General features: G+C 40.8%; 1 protein-coding gene across 1 annotated transcript in view; it reads left to right on the top strand.

Annotated features, from left to right (window-relative positions):
• Positions 1–5,869: 5,869 nt before the first annotated feature.
• The window catches only part of adgrd2 (adhesion G protein-coupled receptor D2), a 301,296-nt gene continuing 292,929 nt past the window's right edge, over positions 5,870–14,236 (top strand). Inside the window, exons 1-4 of the mRNA XM_070863395.1 lie at positions 5,870–6,001; positions 6,211–6,241; positions 7,928–8,176; positions 13,433–14,071. Of these exons, the coding sequence (XP_070719496.1) occupies positions 5,963–6,001; positions 6,211–6,241; positions 7,928–8,176; positions 13,433–14,071 (958 nt within the window). The 5' untranslated portion in view covers positions 5,870–5,962. The remainder of the gene's footprint in view (positions 6,002–6,210; positions 6,242–7,927; positions 8,177–13,432; positions 14,072–14,236) is intronic.

Raw genomic sequence — 14,236 nt, 5'->3', positions numbered from 1 at the left:
TGGTTTGTTTCCTTCGACAATGTATGCACGTTTTCTGTGCTGTTATAAGTTGAGGGCTAACAGGGACTTTTATGAGGTTTATTTCTTAATAAAGTTTTGCATCTTGGACTTGCGTTCAAACAAGTTACTAAGGGAGAATTGCTAAATATCGGAACCTTTATTGTTTTAGAAACGTAGAAACATAGAAAATAGGTGCAGGAGTAGGCAATTCGGCCCTTCGAGCCTGCACCGCCATTCAATGAGTTCATGGCTGAACATGCAACTTCAGTACCCCATTCCTGCTTTCTCACCATACCCCTTGATCCCCCTAGTAGTAAGGACTACATCTAACTCCTTTTTGAATGTATTTAGTGAATTGGCCTCAACAAATTTCTGTGGTAGAGAATGCCACAGGTTCACCACTCTCTGGGTGAAGAAGTTTCTCCTCATCTCGGTCCTAAATGGCTTACCCCTTATCCTTAGACTGTGACCCCTGGTTCTGGACTTCCCCAACATTGGGAACATTCTTCCTGCATCTAACCTGTCTAAACCCGTCAGAATTTTAAACATTTCTATGAGATCCCCTCTCATTCTTCTGAACTCCAGTGAATACAAGCCCAGTTGATCCAGTTTTTCTTGATATCTCAGTCCTGCCATCCCGGGAATCAGTCTGGTGAACCTTCGCTGCACTCCCTCAATAGCAAGAATGTCCTTCCTCAAGTTAGGAGACGAAAACTGTACACAACACTCCAGGTGTGGCCTCACCAAGGCCCTGTACAACTGTAGTAACACCTCCCTGCCCCTGTACTCAAATCCCCTCACTATGAAGGCCAACATGCCATTTGCTTTCTTAACCGCCTGCTGTACCTGCATGCCAACCTTCAATGACTGATGTACCATGACACCCAGGTCCCGTTGCACCTCCCCTTTTCCTAATCTGTCACCATTCAGATAATAGTCTGTCTCTCTGTTTTTACCACCAAAGTGGATAACCTCACATTTATCCACATTATACTTCATCTGCCATGCATTTGCCCACTCATCTAACCTATCCAAGTCACCCTACAGCTTCATAGCATCCTCCTCGCAGCTCACACTGCCACCCAACTTAGTGTCATCCACAAATTTGGAGATACTACATTTAATCCCCTCATCTAAATCATTAATGTACAATGTAAACAGCTGGGGCCCCAGCACAGAACCTTGCGGTACCCCACTAGTCACTGCCTGCCATTCTGAAAAGTACCCATTTACTCCCACTCTTTGCTTCCTGTCTGCCAACCAGTTCTCAATCCACGTCAGCACACTACCCCCAATCCCATGTGCTTTAACTTTGCACATTAATCTCTTGTGTGGGACCTTGTCGAAAGCCTTCTGAAAGTCCAAATACACCACATTAACTGGTTCTCCCTTGTCCACTCTACTGGAAACATTCTCAAACATATTGTGCAATGTTAATAAGTCCTGAATGCTTATTTTCTGTATATCTTTACTAATTACAATGACATTGATCAGTAGTTTTTTTAACCTGAGCACTATAGGAGTGTGTTGTTTTCTGTAGATTCCAAGGGAGAAGATGGCAAATTGACTATTATTTCTGCCTGCCCCAAGGTTTCATTGTTCACCCTGTGGTATGCCATCTCATATATTTCAATCGCAAGGTAACGTTTCAGTTCACATGACATACAGGCTAACCAGGGAAGCTGACCTTTTCTGCACTGAGGCACAGGCTTGACAATCCGTTGGATTTACACTCCATCCATTGTCAACCCACAGTTGTGTGAGATTACCCCCTCCAGGGAGTCTCACTCCACTTTACTTCAGATTCAGGTCAAACTCTGACCCAGAGTTTATAATGTCAGATTAGTGAAATCACTTGGCACTGAACCATAGCGGTTACACAGGAGGAAGCCATTTGGCCCACTTGGGCCTGTGTTGGCTCTTTGCTAAAGCGATCCTAATCTAAATCCCAGTTCCCTGCTCTCTGCCACTGTTCCCGCTGTTGGGGAAGTCTAGAACCAGGGGTCACAATCTAAGGATAAGGGGTAAGCCATTTAGGACCGAGATGAGGAGAAACTTCTTCACTCAGAGAATTGTGAACCTGTGGAATTCTCTACTAGAGAAAGTTGTTAAGGCCAGTTCATTAGAAACATAGAAATTAGGTGCAGGAGCAGGCCATTCGGCTTTTCGAGCCTGCACTGCCATTCAATAAGATCATGGCTGATCATTCCCTCAGTACCCTATTCCTGCTTTCTCTCCATACCCCTTGATCACTTTGGCCTTAAGGGCCATATCTAACTCCCTTTTGAATATATCTAACGAACTAGCCTCAACAACTCTCTGCGGTAGAGAATTCCACAGGCTAACCACTCTCTGAGTGAAGAAGTTTCTCCTCATCTCGGTTCTGAATGGCTTACCCCCTTATTCTTACACTGTGACCCATGATTCTGGAATTCCCCAGCAACGGGAACATTCTTCCTGCCTCTAACCTGTCCAATCCCGTCAGAATTTTATATGTTTCTATGAGATCCCCTCTCATTCTTCTAAACTCCAGTGGATACAAGCCCAGTTGATCCAGTCTCTCCTCATATGTCAGTCCTGCCATCCCGGGAATCAATCTGGTGAACCTTCGCTGTCCTTCCTCAGATTAGGAGACCAAAACTGAACACAATATTCCAGGTGTGGCCTCACCAAGGCTCTGTACAACTGCAGTAAGACCTCCCTCTCCTATACTCAAATCCTCTCGCTATGAAGGCCAACATGTCATTTGCCTTCTTCACCACCTGCTGTACCTGCATGCCAACCTTCAATGACTGAAGTACCATGACACCAAGATCTCGTTGCATCTCCCCTTTTCCTAATCTGTCATAATTCAGATAATATTCTGTCTTCCTGTTTTTGCCACCAAAGTGGATAACCTCACATTTATCCACATTACACTGCATCTGCCATGCATTTGCCCACTCATAGAAACATAGAAAATAGGTGCAGGAGTAGGCCATTCGGCCCTTTGAGCTTGCACCGCCATTCAATGAGTTAATGGCTGAACATGCAACTTCAGTACCCCATTCCTGCTTTCTCGCCATACCCCTTGATCCCCCTAGTAGTAAGGACTACATCTAACTCCTTTTTGAATATATTTATTGAATTGGCCTCAACAACTTTCTGTGGTAGAGAATTCCACAGGTTCACCACTCTCTGGGTGAAGAAGTTTCTCCTCATCTCGGTCCTAAATGGCTTACCCCTTATCCTTAGACGTGACCCCTGGTTCTGGACTTCCCCAACATTGGGAACATTCTTCCTGCATCTAACCTGTCAGAATTTTAAACGTTTCTATGAGATCCCCTCTCATTCTTCTGAACTCCAGTGAATACAAGCCCAGTTGATCCAATCTTTCTTGATATGCCACCAAACCTGTTCAAGTCACCCTGCAGTCTCTTAGCATCCTCCTCACAGCTCACACCGCCACCCAGCTTAGTGTCATCTGCATACTTGGAGATGTTACATTCAATTCCTTCATCTAAATCATTGATGTATATTGTAAATAGCTGGGGTCCCAGCACTGGACCCTGCGGCACCCCACTGGTCACTGCCTGCCATTCTGAAAAGGACCCATTTATTCCGATTCTCTGCTTCCTGTCTGCCAACCAGTTTTCTATCCACGTCAATACATTAACCCCAATACCATGTGCTTTAATTTTGCACACTAATCTCTTGTCTGGGACCTTGTCAAAAGCCTTTTGAAAGTCCAAATACACTACATTCACTGGTTCTCTCTTGTCCACTCTACTAGTTACATCCTCAAAAAATTCTAGAAAATTTGTTAAGCATGATTTCCCTTTCATAAATCCATGCTGACTTGGATCGATCCTGTCACTGCTTTCAAAATGCGCTGCTATTACATCTTTACTAATTGATTCCAACATTTTCCCCACCACCGATGTCAGGCTAACCGGTCTATAATTCCCTGTTTTCTCTCTCCCTCCTTTTTTAAAAGTGGTGTTACATTAGCTACCCTCCAGTCTATAGGAACTGATCTAGATATATTCAAAAGGGAGTTAGATGTGGCCCTTACGGCTAAAGGGATCAAAGGGTATGGAGAGAAAGCAGGAATGGGGTACTGAAGTTGCATGATCAGCCATGATCTTATTGAATGGTGGTGCAGATTCGAAGGGCCAAATGACCTACTCCTGCACCTATTTTCTATGTTTCTATGATTCAAATCTTTATCTACTCTTCCCTTAAAAAGATGTAGTGGTCTGAAGTGGAAACAGTCCTGCAGTTTCTCAAGTCTTATCTCATAATTTTTAATCTCTGATATTATTCAGGCGCATCTATACTTTGCACTCCCACTGACACTAAATGTGCACTATAAATGCACCCAAATTCAATTTTTAGTTAAGTAGCCTACCTGTGTCTGATTATTTAGCGTGTGCTTCAGCAATTTGTATTTTTCTTTCAGACTTTCAAAATTTACACTTTCCTCTTTAAAAAAAATCTTAATTATTGTCCTTTGGAAGTGCAGAAATCTTAAGAGGAAACGAAAAAAATGCAGGATTGATCAGTAAATATACAGATTCTCTTAATAGGGCCCTGTGTTTTAATGCACAGATACAACCCTTTTCCAGGCCCCTTGTCCCCCACCAGTTCCCACTTGGGTCTGTCTGCTTTCGTTCTGAAGACGTGGGGACTGTTTTGCATTTCGCAATTAAAACGGAAACAATTCTAAATACAGCTCAGTTTGAAATTTCTTCTTTTTAACCCTTGACTTTTTTTGTCTCTAGTTTCAATTTTAGAAAATGAGCAAAATGAATTTCACCACCCACAAAAGTGTCGCATTGGCAGGCTGGTAGTTCGCACAGTGCTCCCTCCAGAGGGAAGACCTTCCCAAATGTGCCCTCTCCCTCAGAAAAAATAAACTGAGCTGAGTTCCGCCGTTTAGTTAAATGAAAAGAAGCAATGTCGGTGCGGTAAGTCGAGCAGCGCCGGATGGTTTCAGGCGGAGTGAAGGGCCGTGCGGCTCAAAGAGATGTTTTGTAAAAATGCCTCATTACCATAAGAAAAGTTGAAGCGCTTTCTCTGCAGCATCCAGAGATCGGGGAAAGTGGGTGTGAAGGCGGCGGACAGGCGCGGAAACTTTCAGCACATTTACATTGTTTTTTTAAAAAACAAGCGAGATATTGGCGCAACTGGAAAGACGGGCGCCTGTTAAAGGACAGGATTTATATTTGTAAGATTTATATTTGAGGTAAGACATATTTGTAAGATTTATATTTGAGGTAAGCGTTTGAAGAAGAGGGTTTCATCGTGTTATTATCCCCGCACCCAGTGTTTTGGGATTTCAGCAATTCTGTACCAGTAAATGTTTCGCTTGACCAGTTTTAAATTTCGACCTCTGATCCAAATATTTGGAAATAATTGGGGATTTTTTAAGGTAAATACATGAAAAAGGGTGTTTGCAGAGCGGGGCAGGTGGCTCCCTGAATGAACAATCGCCCGCCCCGACATCTTCTGATCAAAGACATTGTGGTTAAAGTATTTTCCTCGCATCCGAATTCACTCTTGTGTCTTTTAAGCATCTGTTTTTATTCTATTTTGTGTTCCATTTTTTAAAATTCTGATTTAAAAAAAAATATAAGTATATTGGTATCAAAACTATTGTATGCATTGGTAATTTTATAGCGTAAATATGTTGGTGAATTCCTAATAAAATACATTTGCTGGATTTGTTCTGCAGGGACATAAATCTGCCTCAAAGGTTTAAGCCATTGGCTGTAATATCACTGAGCCAATAAAGCGCGGCTGCCCGAATGGGGGTCGTTTTGTTGTTCCCAGTGTAACTACAGAGCAGTAGTCCCCAGGAGCTGCCATAAATATATGGATAGCAACAAGTCAAACTCCCTGACTTTTTGTATTACATTCCTTTTCATGTGACTTTTAAAAATCTCGTTGTAACGGGGGACCTTTCAACGGAAGAAGAGACATGTATGGAGCAATTACATTTTGGTTCTGTGCACTTCTGGTAAGTTTATTTCTATTAAAACATTGTTCTATTTCAAGGAAATTGCCATTAATCGTTGGACCTTATTATAAATGGAATGCAATTCTCCAAACCATTGATACAATATTGTGAACCATGTGTAATACAAATGGAATTTCACATAATTACCTTAAAACAGTGGTCCTTTCAAAGACAATATATATTCTTACCCATCTACTTCCTTTCTACAGGTCTGTAGTTTGGATGGAGTCCATTTACAGGGTAAGAATGAATATGTGTAACTTGAACAAATTGTGTTTCTCTCCAGGTGCAATATAAAAGAGATGACAGAAGATGTATATGTATATCAATTGCAAACTTTAAGTCAAATGTTATCATCATGCTGTTTAGAATTGGGCCATGTTCTGAATGGAGTCTTTAAAAATAATAATTTAAAAAGAATTAGATGATTAATGCTTTTTCCCCCCCTATTTTCTTATGTGGGTATGAATCTTCTGATTTCAAAGTGAATTCCGATAAGGTCATTGAAGGAGTATTGGTAAATGACATACTTGAATTATACTCAAATGCACACTGGGTGACAGTGGGTTACTGCAGGGACTTTTGCCATTTCGATTATGAACCTGGTTCAAATCCTTTGCATTGTTAGACATAATTCCTCCCTTTCAGTTTCCTGATGATGTCATCAGCACTCTGTTTAAACACAAATAAATAGACAAAACGGGAGGTTGTTGCGGGTAATTCATGGTTTATTGTTAAAAGGATACTGATAGGGAGGTATTTTGCCAACCGATAAACTATATATAACCTGTTATCAGGCCCTAGATATTATACAATACAACTAGATAATATTTGCAAAAATAAATGTTTTACATTACATTTTTAATTCTAGGTTGTAGCTTACACCAAATGTAAGGACAAATAAAGCATTATTCACAAAGTCATAAGTACATTTGTTAAAGGTTCTCCTTCCAAGTGGAAAAACTGCCACTGCGTTCTACTTATACAGCAGCCATGTTGATAAAAACTATGTTTTTCTTTTTAATTGGGAATATTGCTGGTATGAAGGATGGTTGAACGCTCCTCATTGTGTCATTCTCATCTCCTGATGAGATCGTTCGCCACCTTCATCATTTGCTTAAGAAGATGAAATGATAAATCGATGCAAATTATAGATTCATGGATCTAGTTTCATGTTAAAATACGATTGAATCATGGAGATGTGTGTATTTAATACTCCACATGGGAATAATACAATTAAAATGTTACCAAATTTGTGATATAAAGAAATGCCATTCTTAGAACAGGTCATAAATTTCCATAGTACTGGTAACTGGGATATCATTTGGTGAGCAAGGTATGGCTGTATTTTTCTGCCTAAATATTTAATGTATTAAATGATGCAAATGATTGTATGTACACTTTTGCTTTTCTCAGTGGTTTTTAGATTTTTGGTTGGAAAACTTATACCCATGACTGACAAACTTTCTGTTTTAGCATCTGAAAGTTTAGGCATATCGAGAACTTGTACTCCAGACATACAAATATAGATTAGATTTTCATTATCCACCATAAATGGAGGGGTACCCTCCTGGTAGTAAATTCAATTTGTAGATAATTGAGAGTCCCCAAAATGTGGTCTTGCATTCATGGTAAAGCAACCTTGCCAGCTATAACAAACAAAGTGTCATGTGATTTAATTCACCAAGCAAAGGAGATGGAATACAAATGACAAGAAACATTTGCAAGCTGTACAATGAAGCACTTTCCCACTTTGACCCACAACAATTCTGGTGGATAATCAGGAAAGCAGAGAATTGGAGTGTGGATAATGGAGGTCCCACTGTAAATGATATGTATTAACCAATTACAATTATACAGTGATGAAATGTAATGATGAAATGTGAGTACTTGGCTGTTAACTGTATTTGCTTTCCACTTTAACAGCTTATAGTAATTCATCGGTCTTTCAGTCATCATACTACATTTATGAATATATAAATACACCAATAAAATGGCAGCACGCATCCAAATATTGTGAACTACGCTTTGGCAGTCTGCCTGTTGTTAGCGATGTTGAAGAAAGGAGTGTTATGTTGGATTTGTTAGCTACCCAAGGTGTTAATCAGCAAGTGTGGATAAACGGAAAACTGAATGTGGCATCGGAAAGGGAAAATATAACTGTGGGAAAGATCGGTAAGTTGTAAGACTATTTTAGTCATGTTTATAAATGTGAAAATTGCTTCTGATAAAGAATGTAAATATAGCATACTAGTGAATCTTCTATGGCCATTGCTCATAGTTAGTCAAGGAAATGGTATGTCTTTTAGCTATGTTTGTTGCAACTGGACCAAATGGCAGGCAGACTGGTGTAAGCATGCCATAGTTACACCAGTGATGGGAGAACTGATGAGCAGGCATTAACAAAGTTGCCTTTAGATGCAGGCATTGCCGTTATACTAGGTGTTACCAGTGCCACAAAAGTTACATTCTGATAATTGGCCATGGACTTTACAAACAGGAAGTGTCAAAATTTTATATAGACATGCATCTATTTTAATACATTAAGGATCTTGCATCTGCACATAATTCCGATCAACATTGTATAAATTCCTGTGTCCACATGGAAACTACCTATATTAACTTGTTGTGCTGTAATTACACCCTCCCAGCAGTGGAGGCACTGTCGTACCACCCTGACAAGAGAGCATAATTGCAGTGTCATAAGCAGTTTCCATTATAAATGTGGATATAGGAATTTGTAATGGGAAATGGTAACAGGAAGTGGATTATATTCTATTTAATTACATTTATGACTCCTCACTTGAAAAATGCCCCCTGGGCTGGCAGCTCCTTACTGAGCTCCTCTTCTCTGCAACTCTATCCTTGGTCATCTATTTTCATTCTTTGCCATTTCTCCTCCAATCTCCTCTCTTTAACTGCCTAAGAACCCCTGGCTCTAATAATGGGTGCATTTTAGCTCAAACTATGTTTAAAGCACGGAAGTTACACTAAATCTTTATAAATAACCAGTTAGGATTCAGCTAGAGTATTGTGTCCAATTCTTGGCACCAACACCTTGGAGAGCGTGTCGAGGAGATTTACCAGAGTGATTGCAGGGATGAGGGACTTCAGTTATGTGGAGAGATAAGAGAAGCTAAAATAGCAGATCGGGTTAGATGTTCAAAATTATAAGGGGCTTTTTTAGTGTACAGGAGGGTCAGTAACCAAAGGACACTGATTTTAGATAATTGCCAAAAGTACCAGAAGAAAGATGAGGAGACTGTTTTTATGCAATGAGTTGTTATGATCTGGAATGCACTGCCTGAAAGGCTGGTGGAAGCAGATTCAATAGTAACTTTCAAAAGGGAATTGGATATATACTTTAAAATGGAAAATGTGCAGGGTTATGGGGATAGAGCAGCAGAGTGGGACTAATTGGGCAGCTCTTTCAAAGAGCCGGCACAGGCACGATGGGACGAATGGCCTCCTTCTGTGCTGTAAGATTCTAGGATTTTACTTGCGCAGAGCCCATTGCTCATCCTCCGACCCCGCTTCTTCTTTGTTTTCACTGAGCTTGTCTCAACACCTGTAACTCTGCTCACATTGGACTATGCTGCTGCAGTGGACAACACTGTAAGACTTGGCTGCTGTGGCTCTGCTCTACTGCTTGGTCACTTTAAGGCAACATTTACCAGCCCACGAGCCCTGCACAACCTGCTGCTGTTAACTGCTGAGCTACTGATTGTACATCAATGCACTGCTGTTTTCTCAGCTCTATTGTGCTGCTGCGTGGGTCCTGGACAGAAACCCTCTTTCTCCTGGGCCGAAGTCCATTTCTCTGCTGCTTCTGGACCTTGGAGTGACTTCCACGTCGCCACCAATTTCTACAGACAATGCTGGGTTGTCTTGATTCTAGTATCTGGCCTGCTGCTGTTTTCTCAATTATCTACTCCTCCTCCGAGGATTTTTCACTCGACGCGGAGCTAGCTCTGATCGGATTCTGCTTGTTCTCCTCCTGCTCTGGAATCTGCTCTGCTGAAGGACCTTTGCTGTGCCACGTTCTACCTGCATCCCAATGTCGCTGTTTCCATTCATCCCTCCACTGCTGTGCTGTATCAGTCGGTGTGCACTACTAATCACAAAGATTTGTTTTAACTAAATATGTAAAAGCCATGATTGAATATAAAAATCCATTCTCTACAAACAATCTCTTCTCCCCGCCAACAAAATCACCACAAACTGCTGTTATGTTTCCTACTGCTGTCTCTCTAATGATAACAGCTCTTTCTATTCACACGTGCTGCTTTGGTTATTCTGTGAGGAGTTCATAATAGAAAAGCACAATTATAACATAAAGGAACATAGACATTGACACATAGAAAGTAGGTGCAGGAGTAGGCCATTGGGCCCTTCGAGCCTGCACCACTATTCAATATGATCATGGCTGATCATGCAACTTCAGTACCCCATTCCTGCTTTCTCTCCATACCCCTTGATCCCTTTAGCCGTAAGGGCCACATCTAACTCCCTTTTGAATATATCTAACGAACTGGCCACAACAACTCTCAGCGGTAGAGAATTCCACAGGTTCACAATTCTCTGAGTGAATAAGTTTCTCCTCATCTCTGTTCTAAATGGCTTACCTCTTGATGAGGATTACCCCATGACATAAATTCATTAGTTGCCTGAAGTAAAAGCTTTGAGAATTCAACCTCTAGTTTGTTTCAAATACATTTTCAATCTTCCCAGGATAAGGGGACACACATTGCATTCTGGAAAATTCTTCCATCTGCATATACTCAACGTGATTGAAAGCTCTGTCTTAACTCTCGTGAGGTTAAATATCCAGTCAAAGCCCAGGCTTTTGAGACAGCTAAGGCCTTTCAAGAAAAAACTTAAATGAAGGCATTAAAAGAGTCAAACAACAATTCACTGGATAAATTTAGTCAACTTATTTTGAAATATATATATATTTTTACTTTGTTTTAACCCTTATTTTGGAAATTAAAAATTACTGAGAAAAATATCATTAAAAAAAACGCCTGGATGAAAGTTGACTAGTTTGCTCTACAATGCCACCCGGTGTTCAAAGCATGCAAGAACAGATTCACTGGCTGTCACATTAATGGGAAAAGCTATTAAAAATGTGACAGTGTAGGCATCATCAGATATGGACACAATTAATATAGAAAAATCCATAGCCACTATTAACATTGGGCTTTTGAATGGAAAGATGACAGGACGTACTATTTTTTAATAAGACATAGATATATATTTGATTTTTGTAATATTAAAATGGATCTTTTGGGGAATTCACTTGGCCTTCACTTTCCATAATCAACACATGGGAGATTAACTAGGAATAGATTAAAAGTCTTGCGTATAGTAAGTATTTGCTATTTGTCATACTTCCAGTTGTCACACTTTTGTCACCAACCTTTGCTGGAAAATTTGTGGATTAGCTCAAAGTAAAACTTCTGCAAATCAGACCCGAAGGTGTAGGGAATATATACATCAAAAGCAAGGAAAGAATCACAAGAACAGCCCATGAGAAACTACCCAGAGAGTGTTGAACCTGTGGAATTCTCTACCACAGAAAGTTGTTGAGACCAGTTTGTTAGATATATTCAAAAGGAAGTTAGATATATTCAAAAGGAAGTTACGGCTAAAGGGATCAAGGGGTATGGAGAGAAAGCAGGAGTGGGGTACTGAAGTTGCATGATCAGCCATGATCATATTGAATGGTGGTGCAGGCTCGAAGGGTCGAATGGCCTACTCCTGCATCTATTTTCTATGTTTCTATATCTATGTTTCTCCTGACCGATCATTTTCCTATCAATAAAAAATATATTTTTCAAAAAATCTAAACTAATGAATTCATTTCAAACATTTCTTTAAAAAAAAAGCCTTCTGAGTTCTTCTATAGTTCGTCTCACTGTTTTGACGAGGTGTCTAAAGTAGTGGACAGGGGAATGTCTATAGATGTTATTTATTTGGACTTTCAGAAAGATAGGAGACTGTTAGCTAAAGTTGAAGCTCATGGAATTGAGGGCAAATTATTGACCTGATTAGGAAATTGGCTGAGCGGCAGGAGACGGAGTATAGGGATAATGGGCAGGTATTGTGATTGGCGGATGTAACTAATGGCGCCCCGCAGGGATCTGTGTTGGGGCCTCAGCTATTCACTGTAATTATTAATGACTTAGATGGTGGGATAGAGAGCCTTCTATCCAAGTTTGCAGATGACACAAAGATAGGTGGCATTGTAAGCAGTGTAGATGGAAGCATAAAATTACAAAGAGATATTAATAGATTAAGTGAATAGACAAAACTGGCAAATTGATTTCAGTGTAGGCAGATGTGAGGTCATCCACCTGCGACCTAACAAGGATGTTCCCAATGTTGGGGAAGTCCAGAACCAGGGGACACAGTCTTAGGATAAGGGGTAGGCCATTTAGGACTGAGATGAGGAGAAACTTCTTCACTCAGAGAGTTGTTAACCTGTGGAATTCCCTACCGCAGAGAGTTGTTGATGCCGGTTCATTGGATATATTCAAAAGGGAGTTAGATGTGGCCCTTACGGCTAAAGGGATCAAGGGGTATGGAGAGAAAGAAGGAAAGGGGTACTAAAGGAATGATCAGCCATGATCTTATTGAATGGTGGTGCAGGCTCGAAGGGCCGGATGGCCTACTCCTGCACCTGTTTTCTATGTTTCTATGTTTCTAAGGATAGACGAGAGTACTTTCTATATGGTGAAAAGCTAGAAGCAGTGGAGGTCAATGCTGCCTCTTATTTTTTGTTGGGTGCGCGGCCCCTTTAAGGGGTGGTGTTGTTGGAGTCCAAAGCAACTTAGGGAATCCATGTCCATAATTTGTTAAAATGTTAAAATGTTAAGTGGGCAAGATCAGCCCGCCGAGGTGAGGGAGGCCGAGGTAAGGGGGAGGGGGGCTGGGGCGAGGTCGGGCCGGAGGTCGGGCCACCGAGGGACGGGGTGAGGTCGGACCACCGAGGGGTGGGGGGGAGTCTGGATTTCGGAACATTTTCCGGTTTCCGGGCGACCCCGCCACGGAACACCGGATTTCAGATGCTCAACCTGTATTGCAAAAAGTCAAATTCTACCCACTCAAGAGGTCAGCTCGCTACATGCAAATTTTTGTATAAAACTTTGTTTTTAATACTGATTTTGGGAATTGTAGCATTTGGCAGCTAATGTTCCTTCTTAATTGGTTTCACCATGACAATTAGCATAAAAATTTGTCAGGTAATTGTTTGAAATCCAGAAATAAGATTGCAAAAGACAACATTTTCTGAGTGTGTCAATAATTCTGCTCATTTAACATCAAACTCGTAAACTGTCGGTAACAAAAAAACTCTGCGCATCTGAAGTTCACAAATTCTATTGCTTAATCTGTAAATTCTAACAAATTTTCTTTGAACTTTTACCTCAGGTATTGATAAGCTCACTGTGCTGATATTCCCAAACAAAACAGATACCAAGCATGCCAAAGTTCTCAGTGTGCTGCCTCCTTTGCCTGCTGTTACAGTCTGTGTACGTGTCCAGTGGGATGAAAAATCTTTCGGCATTGCCACAGTATTTTCATATGCTATTCCAGTGTTCATCAATGAATTTCAGCTACGCGGCCGCATCGATGATGTTGGATTTGTCCAGTTAGCCCTGATAGTTCATGGACATCACACACCTTATAGATCCGTGTTAAAAAGTGACAGACAGTGGCATCACATTTGCGTGACATGGCAAAAGGCAAATGGTGCTTGGTCTATTTATGCTGACGGGATAAAGGTGACTTCGGGAGATGGCTGCTACAGTTCTCAAATTATTGCTGGAAGTGGGACGTTTATTATTGGTCAAGATCAAGATTCACTAGGAGGTACATTCAAACAAAATGAGGCATTTAGTGGCAGTATCACAGACTTGAACATTTGGTCCCGCGTGCTGGATGCGAGTCAGATTACAGCAGTCAGGGTGTGCTCACCCCCTCAGACAAACCTCATTTATGAGTGGAACTTGGCCAGTTTGGAAATTGAACCCACAGTGCAAATTATGCATATTCCATTCAATTGTCCAGGTAAGAAAATGGGTAGATATTGTGAATTTACGATTTGCAAAAGTTCTCCTGCAGAAGCTGCGGTAAGTATTCAAATTTTGTAGTATGTTTATTGTTTTTGTCCAAAAAATGAAATTTAAGAACATAAGAACATAAGAATTAGGAACAGGAGTAGGCCATCTAGCC

The sequence above is a fragment of the Pristiophorus japonicus genome, chromosome 20 (genome assembly GCF_044704955.1).
Source record: "Pristiophorus japonicus isolate sPriJap1 chromosome 20, sPriJap1.hap1, whole genome shotgun sequence".
Lineage (NCBI taxonomy): Eukaryota > Metazoa > Chordata > Chondrichthyes > Pristiophoridae > Pristiophorus > Pristiophorus japonicus.
The sequence above is the reverse complement of the archived record's forward strand: the minus strand, read 5'-3'. Positions and strand labels throughout refer to the sequence as shown.